Source organism: Pelodiscus sinensis, chromosome 9, assembly GCF_049634645.1.
Source record: "Pelodiscus sinensis isolate JC-2024 chromosome 9, ASM4963464v1, whole genome shotgun sequence".
NCBI lineage: Eukaryota > Metazoa > Chordata > Testudines > Trionychidae > Pelodiscus > Pelodiscus sinensis.
Window position 1 is genome coordinate 31013683 of NC_134719.1, and position 24958 is coordinate 31038640.

General features: G+C 39.6%; 1 protein-coding gene across 1 annotated transcript in view; it reads left to right on the plus strand.

The window, feature by feature from the left end:
- Nucleotides 1–24958, plus strand: part of SH3GLB1 (SH3 domain containing GRB2 like, endophilin B1) — a 34536-nt gene that overhangs the window by 2096 nt on the left and 7482 nt on the right. Inside the window, exons 2-6 of the mRNA XM_075936407.1 lie at nt 2627–2768; nt 9441–9569; nt 14005–14138; nt 14528–14620; nt 24517–24606. Coding sequence (XP_075792522.1) covers nt 2627–2768; nt 9441–9569; nt 14005–14138; nt 14528–14620; nt 24517–24606 — 588 coding nt within the window. The remainder of the gene's footprint in view (nt 1–2626; nt 2769–9440; nt 9570–14004; nt 14139–14527; nt 14621–24516; nt 24607–24958) is intronic.

Sequence of the window (24958 nt, forward strand, 5' to 3'; positions counted from 1 at the left end):
CAGGGATTGGATTTTCAGCCCGGGGGAAGTGGTGTACTGGGGATGGCATCTTCAGCCCTGCGACTTGTGACCACCTCTCTACCTACCCTGAGGCCCACATCTGCTCTCCCTGACCAGCTGCCACTTGCCCACTCTTACTGGCTATGTGAACAAAGGGGGCTGGGAGCTGAGGGGCAGATTGAGCCCCCTGCAGCAGCAGAAGAGGGAGCACCACTAGCTGCCCTGTGGATTGGGTTTCTTCTCTAACTTGGTGGGGGTGGGGGAAGAGAGCTGTGGAGCTCTCCCAGGTACTGTACTGTGTGTGCTAGAGAGCCCCACAATTCTGCCAACAGGTTCTGGATGCTTCTCCCCTTACAGGGAGCACTGGGCATGCAGGACTCAATCCTGCTGCTCTCAGCTTTAGCCCTACCACTCATGGTTTGGGGAGTGGAAGGAGGCAAGGATTGTGGCTTCAGTTTGGGGAGGTGCTGAGAATTCACTGGGGCATTGCAGATTAGGGCTTGGGCTAATTCAGTGCAAGAGGGGTCATCAGAGATCAAGATTTCAGTCCTGCAGCAGATGCCTGAGATTGGGGCTTAACTGGCAGACTCCTCCTCCTCCCCACTTGAGAAACCCTGCTTTAGGTTGCACATGGGGAAGGGTGATACACCCCTCACTCACTCCCTCACCATCTATCACACACAGGTTCCTTCTACTGGCTTCCTGTCTTTCTGCCTCTGCACCCTGCTTAAGCGCACCACCTGCTGGCCCCTGCCTGCCTGACTGCATTCACCTGCCAGCCACAAGCAGAAGGTTGCTGTGACTGTTCTGATGCTGACTGACCAGCAGGGGTGTGCTGGAGCAGAAAATGCTTGACAGCCCACCTTTTAAAAAAAAAAAAAAGTGGGACACCTGCAAGAGGGCCTAAATAGGGGACTGTCCTGTTAAAAACAGGATGGATGGTCACCCTAACCCAAGCCCTCTTTATTTGGGTGCTTATGAAAATTTTACCTTGTATTCATATTCAGTGGTGGCTGCTTTATCTTCAGGAGATGTCGCTGCACAGTGCTTATCTTCCCTGTCACTGTACACTTCTCTCCCCAGCTAGTATTCTATGGAATGATTCGGAGGGAATCTGTTTCCATAGATCAGGAATGGACAAGACAGCCTCCACAGGCTTGATCCAGCCTACCGCTGCCATTCTTACCCTCCCTGCACCCCTACATCTCAATTGGCCGGGGGTGGGTGAAGTTTCCTTCCCTGCCACCCCTCTCCCCAGGGGCACATAGCACCAGAGGGAACAGCCAGCTGTTGAAAACAGCTGGCTGTTCAATCTAGATGATGTGGGCCCTTAGCAGGGCAGGGACAGGGGGCAAAGACTTCATATATTCCCCCACCCCCAGGCCAATCTCTGCTGTGCCTCTGCAGTTTAAATGTGGTAGGAGCTGGGCTGCCTGTATGCCTGGCTCCTACTAGGTTTAAACTGCAGAGTGGGGGGGAAGAAGGGGAGGGTAGCTCCTGGACCTGGTGCGAGCTGGGACAGCGTGCCTTCCCTTCTCAACTCATTGTGTAGTCAGTTATCTGCTTCTTCACATCCTTGGTTGAAACTGTACTTGATACAACTTTGTGTATATACAGGATGGATAGTAAAATTGTCCAGTTAGTTTCTGTTACTTGGAAGATTCATATAGATGCCAATAGGACAACAGAGTTCTCTTTATTTGTAAGACAAGTAACTTAGAGAATGTTGTATTGGAAATTAGTGTAATTAAGACTGGACATATTTCAGTCAAAGGTAGACAGTACCAAGTTAACTCTTTTCAATCTGCATAATGGAAAAGAAAAACAAGATTATCCAATCTGATTTCTTCGCCAGTCAGTTCTGCTCTTCTTTTGATTCTCAGGTATAAGTTACTGCAGAGAGAATACTGAAGTTACAACAAATGAAATTTTGCATTTGGAATACTTTTTTAGACTGGTTATGTTCTTAAGTTCCTAGCAAATTTATAATTTAATTGCCTAGTCAGTTTTCCTTGCCTGAAAATGTCCAACCTAAACCTAGCTGTCAGATGAGTACATAATCTAACATTGGAGATGAACTCATTAAAGCCACTAAACTCATTCAGGAGTTGTAAAAAGACCCAGACCCACTAATGTACACCTTTCTGTAACTGGAAAACTAAAACTTGAATGGGCTGATTGTTGCCTAGCATGCTGGGACTATCTGCTTGTTGTGAGGACTCAGGTGTAGTAATAGAGCTGTTTAGGAAAGCATACCTATCCCTGGATTTTGACATAAAATCTATTTGTTCTTTCTTAAACATGAAATTTTCCTGTATTTTGTCACAATGATATTTTAGTCTTAAAATTATATTATTTCACTGTTTAACTTGTTAGAATTGGAAAGCTCCAACTATGAACTTGTAAACTCAGCTGCGCATTTGCTAGCTTTATGAAGATATCTTCATATTACTGAAATAATTTTAAATGGAATGAACAGGGCTTAGAAGCTGAAGACTGAAGTGTCCTGTCAGTCTTCTAAAAGCTTATATGTGAAATAAAACATAATTGAATCAAGGCTAACATTACGTGAAGCTGTTTGTACTGTTGTTGCTAATCTAGCGCTTTTTTTTTTTTAAACCAATAGTTTACAGAAGAAAAACTTGGTCAAGCAGAGAAGACTGAATTGGATGCTCACTTAGAGAACCTCCTCAGCAAAGCAGAATGTACTAAATTGTGGACAGAAAAAATTATGAAACAGACAGAGGTTTTATTGCAGCCAAACCCAAGTAAGAAAAGTTTTCGGTTCTTCATTGAAATTTCACTGTTAACAAGCTTTTTTTTCTTTGTTTAGGTGAGTCACTGTTGTATATTTACACACAATGGAGTTGAGTGTTTCTGTTTAAAACTTCTTGGCTGTGTCTAGATTGGCAAGTTTTTCCGCAAAAGCAACTGCTTTTGCGCAAAAACTTGCCAACTGTCTACCGGAAATGTTTTTGTGCAAGAGGTCCAGTCTAGACAGCTAAAAACTGTTTTACACAAAAAAATGCCCCGATGGCAAAAATGGCGATCGGGGCTTTCTTGCGCAAAACCGCGTCTAGGTTGGCATGGACGTTTTTCCGCAAAAAGTGTTTGTGTGGAAAAACGTCTGTGCCAATACAGACGCTCTTTTCCGCAAATGCTTTTAACGGAAAAACTTTTCCATTAAAAGCATTTGCGGAAAATCATGCCAGTCTAGACGTAGCCCTTATGTATACAAGATGTAAAGTAATTTTTTTATACAGTATAATGCAACAAATTAGCTATTAATTCCAGTGCCAAGACTTCACTACAGAGAATAGCATCTGAAAGCTGTAGCAGAATCATGATTGTGGGGAGTCTCAAAACATATTAGGCTCTGATCTTGTTAGATATCCTCTAACTTGTGCATGGTCGATCATCATTAGCATTAAAATGAGAGATTTCCCCCTCGCCCAAAGGAAAACAAAACGCTATGGATTATAAGTTGATTTTAATAGGTGTCACTCTTTTTCTCAGTCTGTATTGTCATATTTTTTGGCCTTGTCTTAGGGCATTGGTTCCCAAACTTTTCCACATTACACCCCCTTCGCGGGTCCCCCCGCCCCAAAAAAATATAGCAGCAAAACTTGTTGAGTGGATGCCCAAGCGGACGGACAGACTGGGCTCTTTCTTGGGGGTGGGGGCAGCAGACGAGGGGGAGGCTGGGTCACCTCTCACCCACCCCTGGAATTTCTTCATGCCCCCCCAGTTTGGGAACCCTAGGGGCATAATTCTGTGATATTTTCTTTGAAGAAAAATAGCTAGGGTTCAGATCACTTGTCATGTTACTACTTAAGGATTCTCTACTAAAAAGAGTTTTGATTAGACCTTAATGAACAATGTCAGCATACTTCAGAGTTTGCAATATATCTGTTCTGTATATGCAAATTGCCTTTCTGGTTTGCTTTTCACAAATATTTGAGTGTGATTTACTGATGAAATACTCAAACCTTGAAGTTTTCATGTGTATTTGTGAAAACTGAAAGTGCTTTTGGTAGCATGCAGCTGGAAAACAAACAAGGTCATGATCCTTAGTAGATAGGTCACACACAAGGAACAGAGCTCATACTTCAGATATTAGTGGTAAATCCTTAAAGTAAATAAATTCAAATAATCTGCTCACAGAATAGTTGATCAGTGTTGCCTTAAACTTCTCATTTTAAGCTGCTGGCTTAACTCCAAATTGTAAACCTAATATCCTGACTAATTTCTAGGTTGAATGATTTTATTGAGTTGTATTGTATCTCAGTTCCTCCACAGTTTCAGTTGGTTATAATCTTCATATCCTCTTCTAGATTTTTTTTTTTTTTGTATTAGTGGGTCATATGATTTTAATTAACATGGAAAAACCTATAAACTGTTTTTAATGTTCTTTGGGGTAGAGTGGGATGATGTAAATCACAATTAAGTGAAATCAGATTTTTTCAATAAATAAGATTTTAGTTAGCAGCAGGAAACCTGAATAAGTGGGCTGTGCCCATGAAAGCTCATGATACCATCTACATGTTTTGTTAGTTTATAAAGTGCTACCAGACTATTTGTTTAAGTTTATTTTTATTTAAATGTTGAGTCTTTATCTTACTTTACATTTGTATACTTTAGTTATTTTCCCAAAGAAAGGTTAACTCTTTTATTAGATGGTAGCTATTAAAACACATTGATTTTCAGTTAAATATTAGGGATGTTAAAAGGAATGTTATTTGCTAACTGTGTAGTTACACAGTTACTTACAGTGCAGGAGCTGACTCCCAGCATGCACCTGCTCCCAGGGAGCCAAACCAACAGCAATGTGTAGCCATATAGTGGTTCGGGTAACCGATTAAGCAGCCGTTACCTGTTTACTTGGCTATTCTTACATCTCAGTAGCACTATATTTGGTGCTTTTTCCTACCCATAGGAAACTTTATATATAGACGCGTAAACAATTGTATAGCTTAACATTTTAAGCTAAAAATGGCAGCTAATACCTTAGTTTGACTTTTTTAAAATTTATATTGAGCTACATTTGGATCAAAATTTTACTTCAACAGAAATTGCACAAATCAATTTTAAAACTTCTTATCTAAAAAAAATCTTTACATTTGCTGGACAGAGTTTTTAGCAAACCTTTTTTCAGTTGACATTGGTCTAACAAAGCATCTATTATCTGTAATTAATTAAATTTGATTGTCCTATGGTCACTCTTCTTCAAAATCTCAAAACTCCATGCACATCTCATTTTTTTTTATTCATTAATTGGAAGAGAAGTAGCTTTTCCTGTTTTTAATTCTGAACTAGACCATGAACTGAACGAGCTGAATACATTGGAAAGTGTCTACTGTTGTCAAAAGCTGCCTTTGCACTCTTACATACTCTGGTTCCAGGTGTTCAGCCAGTGACTTCCAGGCAATGCATTAATAGCCGTGGGGAAGGCATGAGCCCTTTAAATAGCAGGAGTGCCTCCTTAGCAGCTCCCAGGCAATATGTTGGTGATGCAAGACCTGCAAGCCCTTTCAATTGCATCTATTTAAAGGGCTCCCAGCTTTCCCATGGCTGCTAAGGCATGAGGCTTTTAAATAGAACCAGTTGAAAGGGCCCACAGCACCCGGCTCTGCTGCTAATGTGTTGCGTGGGAGGTGCAAGCCCTTTCTGTTGCCAGTCTGACAGGCTCCATTGATGATGATAAACAGAAGTCTGTTTCCGTGTGTGCTTAATGATATGTGCCCTGTTGATGTGCACAGTTAAAACAGCAGACTTCGTGAGCCCTCAAAGATCACAAATCAGATAAGGATCAAAGGTGCTTCACCAGGTTTATTGTTCAGCAAAGTACAATAATAGTTGTCAGTAAGCTCTACCGAATGACTACAAATATGTTATAAATAACAATGGAATGACTTAGTGGGAGGTTCCACTGCCCTCTAGATCATACAAAGGCTGTTCTCTTCCCTCTGCCTCCTGACACCGCTTTCTAGACAGGTACAAACAAGTTCTACATCACTCCTAATGTCAGGTTGCCACCTATTACTGTACTTTGTGATTTGATTAGATGATCTCAGTCCATCATGCTGTCATTTTTCAACCCTTTCCAGAATCTGAGTCGGTATCTGTGAGGAGTATGGGTACCAAGGTCTTTTTTTTAATGAGCAGGTGGTGTCATGTGCTTTCAAGTTACGACCAGTATCAAATATTGTTTTGCAGTCAGTACCTACTAGCACCAATTACTGTTCTGTACCTGAGCCTATTACCAATTAGTGTCTTACACACTCAGCCCTGTTTGTGTAAAGTTCTGTGAGCAGGGGCCTGCCTCTTGCTCACAGCTTAGCTTTGCTTTGTTAGCCGAGTTTTGTCTAACTAGGCCTCAGATCAGGCCTGTGCTACATGGGCTTAAGTTTTAGGCCTTCATCTTACTAGACTTTAAACTCTTATTTAAAGGCCTTGCCCCTTCTGCCTGAGACCCGCCTCTTCTGGGGCAGTCCACGACCACTTCGGAAATTTGTGAAGTGGCCCCCTCCTTTAAAAACTATTCACATCCCTGAGGTAAGCAGTAATGCTGAAGGCAATGGCTTCAGGTTCCCCTTCTGAGCTCCATGTACTTGGGAGGAGTGCTGGGGAGGCAAGAGCTAAATGGTTACACTGGCTTGACTTTAAGTCTAGGATTCAAAATCTAGGTTTCAATTCAATATCTAATCTGTTAATCAGCAAATTTAAGGGCCTGAAACACCTGTCTAATTTAATTACTTAAAATCTAAACTCTCTGGTTCACTCACACCTAAATAATAAAATTACAATATTTTAGGCCTCTGTCCTGAAATAACTTTTAAAAATCCTCCTTAGTAACATCGTATAGGTTTACGGTTTCATTAATATCTGTAGAAGAGAAAGTAAGTATGTTCTGATCATTATACCAATGCCAGTTACCAAAGTAAGCTACTCCTATTAGCAATGAAATCTGAAATGCTAGTTTATAGAAGATACTGCATTCTGAAGGTTTCTAATGACTCAAAAGCAGTGAAATATCAGACTGGGCTCTGTAGTAATTTGCTGTGGATTTTTTTTAAAGGTCTGTGTTTGCAAACCTGTAATTATAAAGAACAAGAATTTGTCCTAGGTTAGCCTTTCAAATTACTTTTAGCTTTTTAGGTTACAAGAAATAAATTGAACTCTTAGACAGTTTGGGATTCTGGTTTTAAAAGAGGGAAAAAAGTAAAGTTACACCACCTATACAATGTCTCCTTGAATATTTAAAGAGGAAACCTGAGTGATTATAGGCTGAGTACAAACAATGTAAATAATGAATGGATGGTAGCAATATCTCAATTGTGCTGGCTAAAGCTTATTTTCCGCTATCTAAATTGTATTCGGTTTTGATCTAACCAGGAATACTGAGTTCAAATCAGTTGTCCCTCTTCAGCTTTGAGTGTCACATCTCTAATCTGCTTTTGTCTAATACATTAGATAAAGCATTTATGCAGAAAGCATTAAAGTATCTTAATTTGGTACCAAGACATTTGTATCTTCTCTTCACAATCCAAGCACAGCCTTTTCTCCCTGTGACTAAAGGAACTAAAGCTCTGCTATAAATGACCACTGGATTTTAAGTAGCACAGGTTGTCTCCCCCTGAACTGTGACTATCTGGTCTGGCTGGACCATGGATGTTTGTGGGCATGAGAGCTGAGGGGCAGGGAGGCCAGTGGTGGCCCAGAAGCCTTGGGGGAGGAGACTCAGGCAGCTTGGGGAGCACAACGCCAGAGGGCTCAGGCAGTGCGTTGTCCTGGGGTGAGGCGAGAGCCCTGCGGCAGGTGGCTCTGCCAGCACGGGGAGCTCTGGTGGAACAGAAGTCCCATGGCAGGGACTTCAGGCAGTGTAGAGAGCTTCAAGGCATGTCCAAGAGTGATGTAAGCAAGTATTTGACCCCACTGATAAGCCTATCAAGTAGTCGAGTTGACTACTCACATTCCTTTCCAGCACCCCACTCCCAGTGTTGCCTTTGTATCAGATGCAGCAAGGGGGGGAGCAGGAGCTGGCTTAAAAGCCAGTTCTTCTCTTCCTCTCTTCCCTGCCTACCCAGAGTCTCAGCAGTGATGCCTCCTCCCCCGCTTCATGATGGGAAGCAGCCTCTACAGGCTTGCTGCAGGCAGAGGCTGTCCGCATCCCATGGACTACTGTCAGCGCAGTGTTCGTGGACAGGTGCTGCTGGAGGTGGTGTGAGTCAGGAGTGAACAAGCCTGGCTCAGTCCTAGCTTGCACTAGGTCGGGGACCTACCCCCGCTGCATCTCTGCAGTTTAAATGTAGTAGGAGCTGGCTGCCTGCATGCCCAGCTCTTGCTACATTTAAACTTCAGAGCCCCAGCAGGAATAGCCCTTGGACCCAGTGTGAGTCAGGACTGAGCAAGCCTTCCCTTATCGGCTAATCATATAGTTGATAAAAATTGTAATTACCCATTTAACACCCTTACTCAGGCAGTGCAGCTAGGAGCCCCATGGCAGGGAGCTGAGGCGGTGTGAAGAACTCCAGTGACACAGCCTGGACTGTTGCAGGGGCTCAGGCAGCACAATGGAGCCCTGCGGTGCAGCTAGGAGCACAGATGGTGTGGGGAGCACCACTGAAAGCGGGTCCAGCAATGCAGCAGCTGGGATATTCAGGTCTGAGGGGTCCAGCAGCATGGCTGGCTGAAGGCAATGGGGACTAGCTGAGGCCAGATGTGCAGCCAGTGGGTGCCTGGGAGGCCTTATTCGGGACCTGTCAGGTCCCGCGGAGGTCCAGCCTGTCGTAATGGTTATGAAAAGGGGTGAACAGACTTGTTTATGCTACGGTTAACTCGGTACAAGCAATCACTAATGTAAGGAAAGTGTACTTGTTGCTATAAAATAGGCCTTACCCCATAACACTAATCTAGCTCACCAGAAATTTGTGGTAGATGTATATGAAAAGTGCATGACAGTTTCAGTGGTAATCCTGAGTGCTCTTATGAAACTAGAGATGGGCCAAAGTAATACAACTCACATCATGACTCGAGCCAAGTCCAAGTTTGAGATGTATTAACTACAGGAACATGGACCAGCCTTTCTTACACTGTACCAGCAAACATCATTGTTTCATAATCACAAAAAGTTACTGAGGAATCATAAGGGCTGCTTAGCCTCTAACATTAGTGATGTGTAAGAAGGTATGAATTAGCTTGATTACAAGAGCTTACGTTGAATTTTAATGGAAATAAGAAATACTTGTAAACGGAGCAGATGAAGATTTTTTTTTTAGATGAGCAGGCTGCTGTTAGTGATCATCACTTTATATTTATATTCACTTAGATATTCTGTGAATGAATCAGTAAATTGCTTTTCTATCAGTGAACAGTTTTATAAATACTGCTTTGATTTACAGTAATTGCACTTCAAATAAGTAAGTAACCCTTTTTTTTAGATGCTAGAATAGAAGAATTTGTCTATGAGAAACTGGACCGCAAAGCACCAAGTCGCGTGAATAACCCGGAACAACTAGGCCAGTATATGATTGATGCAGGGAATGAGTTTGGCCCAGGAACAGCTTATGGTAAGTTTGAGCCAAGGAGATGGCTCAGATTTCATAAACTAACTTAGTGTATTCAATGAACATCTTTTAAGAATATTAAATCTGAAGCCTTCATCCAAAACGAAGATGTGGGTAGCATCAGTTACAGCTGCCATTGTAACCATTACTCTACCCCAGGTATTGTGTAACTTTACTACCTGAACAGAGAGGGGAAAAATGTAAACTGAATCCCTACTCACAAGGGAAAAGTGCAGCTCCTTTCCATGCAATAATAGCAACTTACCTAAAAAAGATGTGTACTGTGTGCAGAGGAATTGCTATAGGAAACAACTAAATTTTAGTTTAATATCTCAGTGCCGTTTGAGGCCCAATATTTTTTTTTAAGTACTTTTTACTAGGGGTGGTTAGTCATATTAGGCTTATTCAAGGTTACCTTTATCTCACTCGGTCAAAAACCTCTTTCTTCATAGAGAAGTTAGAAATGGTTTATTTTAGTAATCACGTAGCCACAATAATTCTTAATGGTTACACAGGTATTAAAATGCTTTCCTGGGGTAGGGCTGGAAGTCAGTGAACTCCTGGCTCCACTCCCTGCTACTGTATCAGAGGCAGCAGCGGTGGGTGACAGACAGGAATCGGTCCATGTGAGGAATCTGTTTAAAAATCTCCATGAGCAGTCTGTCTCCCTGTACTGCTGCCTCTGTATCAGGTGGCAGCTTCTGCCATGCTCTTCATTTAAACATAACATCCATACTGGGTCAGACCGAAGGTCCATCTAGCCCGTTACCCTGTTTTCCAACAGAAGTCGATGCCAGATGCCCCAGAGGGAGTGAAGAGAACAGATGGTCATCATATGATCCCTCTCCTGTCATCCATTCCCAGACGCTGTCAAACAGAGGCTAGGGACACCATTCCTACCCATCCTGACAAATCGCCATTGATGGACCTAACCTCCATGAATTTATCTAGTTCTTTCATGAACCCTGTTAAAGTCCTATTCTTCACAAAATCCTTTGACAAGGAGTTCCACAAGTCGAAAGTGCACTGCATGTGGAAAAACTTCCTTCTGTTTGTTTTAATCCTGCTACCTATTAATATAATTTGGTGACCCCCCCTAGTTCTGATGTTACGGGAACAAGTAAATAATTCTTCCTTATTTATTTTTTCCACGCCAGTTGTGATTTTATATACCTCTATCATACCCCCCTTAGTGTCCTCTTTTCTAAGATAAAAAGTCCCAGTCTTTTTAATCTCTGTTCATATGGGACCCCTAATCATTTTTTTTTTTGCCTTTTTCTGAACCTTTTCCAGTGCCAGTATATATTTTTTGAGATCAGATGAGGACACCATTACACAGTGTTCTGTTCTCTTTTTTTTTTTTTTTTGACTGCTGCTGCTCACTGAGTGGATGTTTTTAGACAACTATCCACAATGAGTCCAAGTTCTCTTGAGTAGTTATAGCTAAATTAGTCCCCATCATATTGTGTAGTTGGAATTATTTTTTCCAATGTGCATTGCTTTACATTTATCAACATTAAATTTCATTTGCCATTTTGTTGTCCAATCACTTAATTTGGTGAGATCTTTTTGAAGCTCTTCATAGTTGAGATCAAAGTAGACTATCTTTTTGGCACCTCACTGTTTACCCCTTTCTCCAGATCATTTATAAATAGGATTAGGATTGGTTCCAGTATAGACCCCTTGGGGGATATCACTAGTTATCTCTCTACAGTCTGAAAACTTACAGTTTATTCCTACCCTTTGTTTCCTGTCTTTTTAACCAGTTATTAATCCATGAAAGGACCTTCCTCTTATCCCATGACAGCTTATTTTACTTAAGAGCCTTTGGTGAGGGAACTTGTCAAAGGCTTTCTGGAAATGTAAATATAGTATATTCACTGGACTACCCCTTGTCCATATGCTGCTTGACTCTCTCAGAGAACTGTAGTAGATTAGTAAGGCATGATTTCCCTTTACAGAATCCCTTTACAGATTCCATGTTGACTTCCCCTAACAAATGACAATTATGTGTCTGAGAATTTTATTCTTTAGTTTAGTTTCAACTAATTTGCCTGGTACTGATGTTAGACTTACTAGTCTATAATTGCCACCTCTAGAGCCCTTTTTAAATATTGCCATCACATTAGCTATCTTGTAGTCATTTGGTATGGAAGCTGATTTAAAGGATAGGTTACAAACCACAGTTAACAGTTTCACAACTACACATTTGAGTTCTTTCAGAACTCTTGGATGAACATCATCTGGTCCTGGTGATTTTACTGTTCAGCTCATCAATTGGTTCTAAAACCTTTTCTAATGACACCTCAGTCTGGGATAATTCCTCAGACCTTTCTCCCAAAAAGAATGGCTCAGATTTAGGAATCTCCCTAACATCCTCAGCCGTGAGACAGAAGCAAAGAATTCATTTAGTTTCTCCGCAAAGATTTCATCGTCTGAGTGCTTCTTTAGCATCTCAATGTGTCAGGAGTCCCCCACTGGTTGTTTAGCAGGCTTCCTGCTTTTGATTTACTGAAACATTTTGCTATTATTTTTTGGCTGGCTGCTCTTCAAACCCCTTTTTGGCTTTTCTTATTATATGTTTATACTTAATTTGACTGAGTTTATGCTCTTTTCTATTTTCATCACTAGGATTTAACTTCCACTTTTTAAACAATTTAAAACTTCTACCAGTGGGTGGGTCTGAATCAGCCTGCCGGTCTGAGTTCTAAATGCAGAGCAGGGAGTGTGTTACAGTTAATTGGGATGTTAACCGATAAGCAATTGCTTACCAGTTAAACAGTTGTCCGACAAACTGCTAACATCCTTACTCCTTTATAATTGCATCTCCATGGCAAATTTTAGAGACTGGGTCTTAATAAGAAGTCAAGTTCTCATTCTCTTAAACGTGCCTATATTAAATGGATAGGTAATAGTTAAAATAAATCAAGTGTTAATACATGGGTATACTGTTACCAAAATACACATATTACAAAGCCTGATGGTTTTCATTTCAGAACATAAGGCAGCTGGGAAAGTAAAACTTTTGCTAAATGAATTTCTACGATGAAAAGATCTTTACGTCTGAAAGTAATAGGGTTTTCTGCTAAAGTAGAAGATAATCTACCCTTTTGTTAGAAGCGTACACGTGTAAGCTTAGCAGAAAGTCTATGGCTATGTCTACATTGTCCAGTCTTGCTCAAGAACATGTGCAAATGAGGCGTGGTGATATTCATCACCATGCCTCATTTGCATATGTTCTTGCGCAAGACTGGGCAGTATAGACGTAGCCTTTGGGTATAACAGAAGTGAGAAGACACTTGAAAACATCTGACTAGTTCACCCTTCAACAACCAGCTGTGAAGCTTACTAGTATTTATTTAAAGCAAGCTAAGCATCATTGAGCTGCTTCAGACCAATGTGTCTAACTAGTTAAAGTATTGAGGAGCCCCTCAATAGACTAACCGAAGTGTTGAAGCATAAGCTTTCGTGGGCAAAGACCCACTTCGTCAGATGCATGTAGTGGAAATTTCCAGAGGCAGGTATAAATATGCAGGCCAGAATCAGGCTAGAGATGATGAGGTGGATCCAGTCAGGGAGGATGAGGCCCACTTATAGAAGTTAAGTCTATAAGGTGCCACAGGACTCCTCACCGCTTTTGCAGATTCAGACTAACACGGCTACTTCTCTGATAGTTAAAGTATGCAGCCATTGCAATTTGCTATAATGCTCCTAATTCATTCTAAGATGCAAAAATAAGTTTTGCAGTTGGCTTTCAAATGGTGCTATTGCATAGTACTTAATATTTGAGCAAGAGAGATTTTGGTGGGAAACATAAGTGCATACAAAACAAACTTTTTGATAAGATCCTCAATCACTTTCCTCTTTCAGTTAATTCAGAATTCTATGAACAATAAAATGTGTGATCATTGGAAGCATGTCGTCATGGTATCTATCTGAAGTTGTTTTCATAATACTGGCTTAGGATCTGTTTTTACTAACATTTTTGTATTGAAGTACAAATCTTCCCCTTGTCTTCAAAAGTGGACTTGCAGAGTTTACATTAAATGCAAAAAGCATCCTCAATGTTTGACATTTCTTTATTTAGCAGAAGTTCAGATGGTGAATCTAAATGTCAGAAGTGGGAAAAAATGCTTCTTGGTTAATACTAACAATTCAAACTTAGCAAATGTGAAATGGAGTTACCATATGTAGTACCACTACCACAGTGCTGTAATCATTCAAATAGGTTAAGATCTAATAATGAACATTAGCGCCTTCAGAACTTCCAGTTAAAGTGACTCCTTAAAACAGCCTTGCTTCTAACTTCTTTTAAAAGCTATTTGTTTAGCAAAGCTACATTTTTTTAAAATGTTGGCCTAAACTGTTCTGCTTGTAGAAATTTGTGTAGCCACTTACAGAAATCACTATTTAACAACCATCTCTTTTCCTTTTGCAGGAAATGCACTAATTAAATGTGGAGAAACACAAAAGCGAATTGGAACAGCAGATAGAGAACTTATTCAAACATCTGCTATAAACTTCCTGACTCCTCTAAGAAATTTTATAGAAGGAGATTATAAAACAATTACTGTAAGTTGACAAATGTACTTTAAACACTTGAAGATAGTTGTAAACATAAATATTTAAGTAAAGGGATAGATTAATCTGAGTTTTCTGTAAACTTGTAATAAGGAGAAAGTAGTTGAAACTTAACTTTTATCCTAAGCAATTCCTGTCTCTTACCCTCCACATGCACACATTGTCTCAAAAGTCTGGTTGAAGAAAATCTTGTTTCTGCCACTTTTAGTAAGTGTGGCCTATCTTGGTTAGGAGTTAAAAAAAAATTCTGTGCCTAACTAGGCCTGTGGTTTCAGATGTAGAAGTCTGCTTGTATGCAGTACGCTAACGAGTGATCTTTATGTAGTACAGAGCATCAACATGATCCTATAAACTAAGTGACATTTCTCCTAAACTTCCAGAAGGAACGCAAACTATTGCAAAATAAAAGACTAGACTTGGATGCAGCAAAAACCAGACTGAAGAAGGCAAAAGTTGCAGAAGCTAGAGCTGCAGTAAGTATAATATTCTTTTCATTTTAAAAAAAAATGTTCACCCTAATTTTCCACATTTGTGTGTCAGAAATATTTGCTGAAGTAATATTAATGTCTGACTTTTAGGAGAATTACAATTTACTTAGTACCTGAATTATGATGATTATGTCCAATTGAATAAGTAATGACTACATGGAACTGAAGAGAGAACTTCTTGACTTGTTTACATTTTATACTGTTGTTGTTAGTGTGTGTGTGTGTGGTGTGTGTGGTGTGTGTGGTGTGTGTGGTGTGTGTGTGTGTTAAATATTCTAGTATTCTATGAACTGGAAGAGACCTCGAGATAATTAAGTCTAGTCCCCTGCCCTCATGGCTCTCCCGGATAGGTCTATCCAACCTGTTCTTAAATATCTCCAATGATTATCAGTAATCTCCCTAGGCAATTTATTCCAGTGTTTAACCACTCTGACAAGAAGTTTTTCCTAATGCCCAACCTAAACCTCCCTTGCTTCTTGTCCTATAATCCGAGGCCAAGGAGAACAATTTTTCTCCCCCCTCCTCCTTGTAACACCCTTTTAGGTACTTGAAAACTGCTATCATGTCCCCTCTGTCCTCTTTCCAAAACTAAACAAACCCAATTCTTTCAGTCTTCCCTCATAGCTCATGTTTTCTAGGCCTTGAATCATTTTTGTTGCTCTTCTCTGAACCTTCTCCAATTTCTCCACCTCTTTCTTGAAATGTGGTACCTAGAACTGGATGCAATACTCCAACTGAGGCCTAATCAGTGCAGAGTAGAGCAGAAGAATGACTTCTCCAGTCTTGTTCACAACACACCTGTTAATGCATCCTAGAATCATGTTTGCAGTGTCACACTGACTCATATTTAGCTTGTGGTCCACTATGACCCCTAGGTCTCTTTCTGCGATATTCCTTCCTAGGCAGTCTCTTCCCATTTTTTGTGTGTGGAAACTGATTGTTCCTTCTTAAGTGGGGTACTTTACATTTGTCCTTATTAAACTTTATCCTATTTAACTCAGAGCATTTCTCTAGTTTGTCCAGATCATTTTGAATTATGACCCTATTCTCCAAAACAGTTGCAACCCCTCCCAGCTTGGTATCATCTGCAAAATTAATAATCATATTCTCTATGCCATCATCTAAATTATTGATGAAGATATTGAACAGAACTGGTCCCAAAACAGACCCCTGCGGACCTCCACTTGTTACGCTGTTCGATTAATGGTTATGGTTATGAACCATTAACCAATTCTCAGAGAATAGTTATTATCCAGCCAGTTATGCACCCATCTTATAGTAGCCCCATTGATGTTATATTTCCCAAGTTTATTGATCAGGTCATGCGAGAACCATATGAAATGCTTTACTAAAGTCTAGGTATTCCACATCCACCATTTTTCCTCTGTCTACAATGCTTGTTATCTTATTAAAGAAAGCTATCAGGTTGGTTTGACATGACTTGTTCTTTACAAATCCATGCTGGCTTTTACTTATCACCTTATTCTCTTCCAGATGTTTGCAAATGAATTCCTTAATTACTTGCTCCATTATCTTCCCTGGCACAGAATTTAAATTGCCTGATCTGTAGTTTCCTAGGTTATTTTTCTTTTTATAGATGGGCACTATATTTGCCCTTTTCCAGTCTTCTGATGTATTTCCCGACTTACATGACTTTTCAAAGATGATAGCTAAGGGCTCGGATATCTCCTTTATCAGCTCTCTGAATCATCAGGTCCTGGTGATGTGAAGATATCTAACTTTTTTCTAAATAAGCTTTAACTTTTTTATTTTATCTTCTAAACCTACCCCATTTCTACTAGTAGTAACTGTGTTAGGCATCCTATCACCTTCCATCTTCTTGACACAAACGCAAACAAAAGTCATTAAGCACCTCTGCCATTTCCAAGTTTCCTTTTATTGTTTCTTCCTCTTCACTGAGCAGTGGGCCTTCCCTGTCCTTGGTCTTCCTCCTGCTTCTATTGTAGAATCTCTTCTTGTTACCCTTTGTGTCTAGCTAGTGAGCTTGTTTTGTGCCTTCGCTTTTCTAATCTTGCCTATGCATACTTGCACTGTTTGCTTATATTCATCCTTTGTAATTTGACCTAGTTTCCACTTTTTATATGACCCTGTTCTGATTTTTAGCTCATGTAAGATCTCTTGGTTAAGTCAAGGTGGTCTCTTATCATACTTTCTGTTTTTCCTACGCAGTGGTATAATTTGCTTTTGGGCCCTTTAATAATGTGCTGTTGAAAAATTGCCAACTCTCTTCAGTTATTTTTCCTCTTAGTCTTGCTTCGCATGGGACCTACCAGTTCTGCCTTGCCCCCTTATCTCTGCTATTATAGCCCATGCTCCCTCCCATTTTTGACCCATCTTAGAGGTCTCCATGTTTTCACTTACCTGTGGGCTTTGGCCACCTGTCCCCATCACACCTAGTTTAAAGCTCTCCTCACAAGGTTAGCTAGTGTGTGTCCAAATACTCTCTTCTCTTGCCTCGAAAGGTGACCCTCATCCCTGCTAGCAGTCCTTCTTCCAGGAACAGCATCCTGTGGTCAAGGAAGCCAAAACCCTCCTGGTGACACCATCTTTGTAACCAGGCATTCACCTCCAGGATGTACCTGTCTTTGTTTAGGCCCGTACTTTTTTCAAGAAGGACTGAAAAGAATACCATCTGTGTGCCACACTCCTTTCCCCCATAGTCCCAGAGACCTGTAGTCATATTAGGCATAGCAAATTTTTATGCTGCTACTTTTCTAACCTACATGAGTGAACCTTTGTCACAACGACTATTTTTTTTGTTTTGTTTTTGTTGTTTTGGTTTTTTTACAAGTTTAGTCAATAATATTTCAAAATGTGGAGGAACTCTTCCACATAGTAATCTTTAAGGTAGGGTGTGCCAAGCATTAAGAATTGCTGTTTTTTTGTTTGTTAGAGTGGGAACACAAATAGAACAGTTGGGGTACTTGAGAGTCTTCTGAAGGCTTAATCTTGCCCTGTTCTAATATTTTGCTTCAATATTCTTGTTTTTTTGGAATGGCTTGTTACATATTCACATGCAACTTAAATCTCTTCGGTGATGTTCTGTTATCTTTAACTGAAGTTGTTCAGAGAAGTATTTAAAATGGCTGAATAAAGCTACTTGATTAAATCAGCAACTGTTTGAGTTCACCACTTGCTTTGTTCAGTGTTAGTGTCTAACTATTATGTTCTGTAACAATGTTATCCTACAGTATTAACAGTGTAACCTGGTTTTGTCTCTGTCTATGCACTAAAGCAACTAAACACGTCTCAGCCGGAAGAAAATAACATTATGGTAAATGTTTCTTACATGCTCAACTTGCTGCATGTAAAATGGCTAAAGGTTTGTTGGCCTCCTGTGTTCATACATTCTTTTACCAAGTGTTTCCTCTTGCTGTCCTATTCTAGTGGCCTTTATTGTCATATCACATATTTTGAATGGAGAACGGATTCAGTATTCTAATTTCTTAGAGTTCTTCTTTAAAAAGAGAGAGCGAGAGGTAAAAGTATTAAATAAATTACTCATGGTTCTGTATTGTTAGTTTTTTCCTGGTCAGACTGTATCCAATAATTCAAAGTGCACTTTCCTTGTTTCCACAACTCTATTGATGTTACATAGCTTAATGTAACTATTTGAAATTTTTAGAATTAAAAATGTAAGTGCAATTGTGGAAAAACACATGAAATGCATTATTTGACTTTCCCCAGGGTATTCTGTAGAGAACAGTTCCAGGGTAATTGCAACTTGTGCTGCTTTATGGTGCCCTTGAGGGCACCCAGAACCAGTCAAAAGAACTAGAGAGCATGTCATTAAAATAGTGTACATGCATGTTCAATTAACCAGGAATTACCCATCATCCAGATGGGATCCTGCTAGCTCAGTAAATGCTCAGTTTCATCCATAGTCCCTTCAGATAGATACTTTATACAGGGGTGTGAGGGTTTGTTTTTTGTTGGTTTGTTTTTGCAGAGGAGGGGATGCTCACCTTTTGAACCCAGTCTAAGCCATTCTTTATTATTGTCTCTTGTATTGGTATTCATTCCTGCCTAATTTCACATTACACACTAAAACTACCAACCCAATGAGCCAGGAACACAGCAATATACACCATTATTGATAACAGTTTATCAAAAACCTGTGTGCCTATAGCAAGCATCTGACTAGATTCCTAGACATTGTTTGATCTTGAGCAGCAGCTTCTTATTGAATCTTAGAAGTTTCTTGCTGTCAGGTCTCTCATCCATCACAAATGGAATAACTTTGAAACTTAATATTTTAGAAACTATTTCTTGCCTCTATCAAATTAATTGAACCAACAATAATAATTTTAAGATACTTTTTGCAAAGACTTGCTGATTCTTTCTCAGCCTTGAATATATCCTGTTTTGAGGCCAAAATATTAGCATACTAGTCCAAATGACTTCCTTCACGCACAATATTTTATGATTGTTCCTCTTTCTGGTGTCATTCTCTGAATGTGTACAGCACCTGGTAATACAATATTGATTTTCAGTGGGGTCTGGAATACCAGTGAACACTTCAGTGTTCAAGGCTCCATTGATGTACAGATAGTGAATTATTAAACTAAAGAATCTTACCTCTAGTTATAGAACTACTGAAGTCTTGACTCAAATTGTATGAGTCTTAACCAGAACTTTGACAGGATCAGGCTGGCTTTCCAAAAAACTTGTAATTTCAACATCACAAATGAAAATAAAGCTGTGCTGATGAAGACTACTGATGTAGCTATCTTACAGTTAATATTAACTGAGTGTTGAGATGTCGCTAGCATTTTTAATAAATTATTTACTGAAATTGTCCAAGTTATTGCAATTTCCTGTGGTAGCAACCAATAATGGAATTATGATGGCAAGAGAAATCACTTGTCTCAATTTCAGTTTTATATTTAACATAGGTTGTCTAGTTGGTTGTCATTAAGAGTGAGCATATCTTTCAGCTAATCAATATTTCAATCTTGATGGCTCTTTAAAGCATATCTTTCAGCTAATCAATATTTCAATCTTGATGGCTCTTTAAAACATCTAACAATCATTTATTTATAACTTGCAATAAGTAATTTAGATTTGTATCCGTTTTCAAGTAGTTAAATATTTTACATTGTAAGATTCATGTTTTATGGACAAGTATCACATTTTATGAAACTTGGGTTTTCATCAGTTTCGGTTCGTACAATTTCCACTTAAGTATAATAGCGCCATAGCATTACATGCTTCATGTAGGTACTATAATGCTATAGGTATGCAATTTAAGCTGGAATTCTTTGTGTTTAAATAATGTTACATTTTCTTGACCGAATATAGTTCATAGCGAAGACCTTCGTGTAGGTGCAATGAGTCAGTTGTCCACTCTTGGAAAAACTTCTAAAGGGGAGGAGGGGGAGGAGAAATGGGAAAATTAAAGTACATATGTATGGATTTACTGTTAGAACTGCTTTTTGCTGCTCTAAATGTCTGTCTTAACTCTTAATGCTGGCAAGATTTGGGCAGAGGAAGTGACAAAAGTAAGTAAACAATTCAGAGACTGCAGCACTGTGAAACAGTGATGTGTTTGCTGTTCCAGTGTAATAAAGGCTGTTCCGTGGTCTTGTAGTTAATCCATTGTTGGCAGTCATTCTGCTGTATTACGTAACTACTTAGCCCCTTACCAGTAGTGAAGTGAGGTATATCATAAGGGTAGTGTTCAGCAATAACCTTGGAATTGGAAGAAATACTGTTGGAGTAATGCCTGCCATCATATGACTCTCTTGTGACTATGAGCCTGTAAGTAACAAGATAGTTGGGCTTCTTATAAAAGTTAAGGCAGTAGCATGGGATCTTACTACAAACAAATTTCAGTTTTCTTTTTCTGGAAGGATTGTGTGGTAGTGCTCTGAACGGCCAATTGACAGACCGACACATTCAACTGTCAGTCTTGTAGTATTCATATATGTAACTGATACTATAGAAGCAACAAGCCTGAAGGAGAGTGGGGAAAAAATGAGAAACAGTGCTAGCCTTAGTCTTCTTGAGTGGGCCTGCAAATATAATGGAATGTCTATGGTGAATGCAAGACAAAACTATAGGTTGGCAAGATGATACTTTCAGACTTAACTTGACTTATTGAGGGTTCTATGTGCCTTCTGCTGGATTTCATCAATACTGTCTCACTGGTTTCCCTTTCTTTCTGAATGGCAGAACTAAGAACCACTGTTTTTAAGGAGTCTGAGAACTGGGAGTAGAACATAGCATGATTCAGCAATGAGTTCTCCTGTCTCATACTACAGATGGAACCTCTCCAATCCGGCACCCTCTGGTCCAATAACATCTGTAGTCATGATTTTAGTTAGCCAGATGTTCACTTACCATGGGTGTGGCCAAGTTTCCTGCAGTTGCATGAAGTTTAACAGTCACAAGTCTTGACTCTGTGTTCTGTGCTGTTGTTGTTTTTTGTTCTACTGTACCCCTAAATGTCTTTCTTCTAAGAGCCCAGTAAGTAGTGGCAGTGTTAGGAATGCTGCTAAACAATATTGACTTCCTGTGGTTCAGCAAATTTGCTGGTTTTGCACTGGTCCAGTCCCAAGGGTGCTTGACTAGAGAGGTTCAGCCCATATTGAGCTACGATTATGTAGCAGGAGATTTCATTGGCTCCTTCAAGCAGCGCTCTGATGGAAACAGGAGACTACTTGTAGGCCGTTGGAATGCCACTCAGGCTGCTGCCATCACATAACTAGCAGCAAAGCCATCTAGAAAGTTTTCTTGCATCCCAGAAGCCAGGTCTGGTGGATTGAGTTGCTAGAGGTTTTCCTTAGACATACAACTTTTTCAAGTGTTAATGATTGGCTTATATATTTTCAAATAGAGGTTTTTAGCCTCTCTTTGAATTTACTGTTGGGTTGATAAAGTGCCTATCTATTGCTGTAGAGCTTTAAAAAAATCAAAAGTAATAAAATCAGAGACCACGCAGTCAGATCCTCCAAGCAATAGCTTATGCCTCCATCTGAAGATCCAGCAACTGGTCTAAATGCTTCCAGAGTGGTAGGCAAATTAGTCTGTAACTGAAAAAACTTAGAGACTATTCCTGCAGCACCCTCGAAACCTAATAAAAAATGTAGATAGATCAATCCTTCCCCTTAATTGAAAGTTGGAGTCTTGGATTCATGAACTGATCTCTGAATTGAACCAAAACTTGTTTTGGAAATCACTTATTACTAGAAATATGGCTCCATTGCTGCTTTTAAGACTCTAGGCCATGGTGTATAATTTACATACATAAGATTAGTTGTTCCAGTGATTAATTGCCTTCACTGTTAAAATAAAGAACAGATGTTGTTGAGATTGGTCTAGCTTCCATTTCTAATGATTGGATCTAGTTATGCCTGCTTATGCTAGCTTTAGTCTACTGAATCTTTCTCATCTAGGTAGGCATATGTAGATGGTGATGTCACCTCTTAACTTTGTCTTGAGTAAACTTCAATAGACTGAGCTTCTTTAAGTTTCTTACTGCAAAGCCTAATTTCCAGACCTTGAATTATTCTTGTAGTTCTTCTGCACCCTTTCCAATTAACTAACTTACTTTAATGTGTGGCCTGCACAGGGTGCACTGTACTCCTGGTTATCTATCAATATGCTTTTCAGCCCAGAAGGCTTACAAATCCATAGTCTGAACTAAGTTGGTGAGTAGTTGTAACATCAGGGGCCCTTCGTGGCAAAACAGTCAGTCATCTGCTGCTTCCTTTTCCAATGTGAAGTTTTACTGACTAGTTGCAGGTCTACACTGGGGAACAGGGTAGCCTAGGTTTACACTTCAAGGCTTTTGCCTGAACCCTTCTCAAAAACTGAGGTTGTAAGGTTACAAGTTGCATGAGCTCAGAATGTCAGCTGTGCATGTACACAAGTTTTACTACAGGGATATAAATGTGAATACCAGCATGCTACACTTCAAACAGCAGCAGTGAAAAAGGGAATGGAGCAATGCATAAGAAGATGAGAAAACTAGAGGTCTTGGAGCATGCTACCACAGTCTCCAATTCAAGTAATGCTCTGCATATGGCAAGTAAGCTGATGCTTACAAAGTCACTTCTGTCTGGTGAATTAAGAGAGCACCTGTTAAGAAGTTATACAACTGCATGTTTATTTTGGCTTTATGACCTTGGGAAGGAATCTGCTTCATTTCTCATTGAAGTGGATAATTTGCCCTCTATTCTTTCATTAAAGCATCAGCCTTGTCACAAGTTCATATCGGCATATGTTTTTAAAAAAATCTCCTGATAGCTACTGCAATTTGAAGTATCAAAAAAATTTACTATTGTAAAATGCAACTGTTAACTAGTTTTCCCATCTGTTGGGAAGCTGTGTGGAGTGGAAAAGCAAGAAATGCTACCCTTCCTTTTTTGCTTTTCAGCCTTCCCCCTCCTCTCCTCTAAAAAACAAGCACAAATCCTACACCAACACGCAAATATCCTCCTATTTTCCTTGTTCTCATACAGCTTTTTCCAAATGGCTAGCTATGACCTCACTGTGGTGGCGAAGTGCTAACTTCTGAAGCAATATATGTCAGCACTTCAAGCCTTAAGAATTTGTGGTAAACGAATCTGCTGTTTTTTTTTTTTTTTTTTTCTGCTGAAAGTAAAACTGCTTTGGAAGCCTTGATGGGGGCAGGGAGCAGGAGAGAAACTTCTGACCGAACAAGTTCCAGGGACCCCAGGTTGTTAATTTGGGACACTCTGCACAAAGTTAGGAAAGTTAATATAAATTAGCTTGTGTGCCAAAGTACAGGCCATCTCAGTGCTGGATACCAACTACATACTTAGTTCTCTACAGCTTCTTCACTGACTTTATTTTAAGCAATTTCAAATATGTTTGCAAAAATTTAACACAGAAATATTTTAGTTCCATAATTTTTCTGTGCATATTCCTTTGAGTCAAATCTGTGTTCCCCTGGAACTATTCATAGTAGGATAAGCATAAATAGTCTCCTGTAAAATAACATGCAAGAGAAAAAGTTGTGCCACTTTAACAGGACTTGCAAATAGTTTCCCCATTTCCCTTATTGCACCAAGCTAAAGACTGACTTCCTGACTGCTGAATTATCCAGTACAGGGGAAAGACAAAAAAATTAATGGTCACATTTTAAAGCACTGAGAGAGAGAATCTAGATCTCAGTTCTGTGTACTTCTCACCAGAAATCTCAGAACAGTGAACCTTGGCTACTGCAACTCTGATATAGTTGTATGCAATTTGGGAGGCATTGGTTGCTCAGAACAGTGTGAAATCCAGAATTGTGCTAAATGAACCCCCCCTAATGTAACTAGATCATTTTTGTGTTGTAACATTGCTAATAATTGTAGGCTAACTGGCAGCATTATAATAAGCCATGGATTTGAAAGATTTTAATCTTTTTGTACAAATGTTACATCAAGTCTTAAATTTTGCTGTAGATGGCCTAAATAACTTTCTAGTTTAGCACAGATGTTAAAATGTAAGTGTGGCTAAATCTAAATTTTCATTTATCAACTTAGATCTTAATTTTGAGATACCCATAGATCAATCAGATACAAAGCATGCTGACTAATGAAACACTTAACATTTTGGCAAAAGACTCTCGTATGGCTGTTTGCAGCTGTCTGGAAAAACTAAATAGCTGTAATCTATTTAGTTATTGTAGAGCATGAAAGCAAAATTGGACCCTAATCTGCAAACACCTAAACATATATTTTACTATATACACATGAATGGTCCTGTTGAAGTCCGTGGAATCGTGTAGATGCTTACAGTTAAGTCCTTATTTGTAGGATCAGGTTCTTTATGTACTAACATCATTACAGTTTCTATGCAGTGTTTTAAACTATTGCACACATTTCTAATATTTTTATACTCTTCAGTCTGAACAGGAAGTACGAATAACTCAGAGTGAATTTGACCGCCAAGCAGAGATTACTAGACTGCTGCTGGAAGGTATCAGCAGTACACATGTGAGTATCGAAAATGAATAACTTGAGACCTTTTGAAATAACTACAGGAAGGTGTCAGGGAATAATTTTGAAATGCTCCTTTTCTTTAACACCTTCAACTGTTACACTATCCATATTCATTTGAATTGCCATTTCTGAGATGTGGTTATTTTTCAGTTAACTTAACTCTGATCTCCCTAGGGGCCCAAAGGGTGGTCTGTCTTTTCTCTGAGATCCCCCACTACCACCACCAAGCTCGCTCTGTGAGACTATAAATTACAAAACTGCTGTATTCCACAATAATTCTTCAGAAATTATGTGAGAAACATCTCTCAGGCTGAAAATGTATTTTCTGCAATACTAATATCCCAAT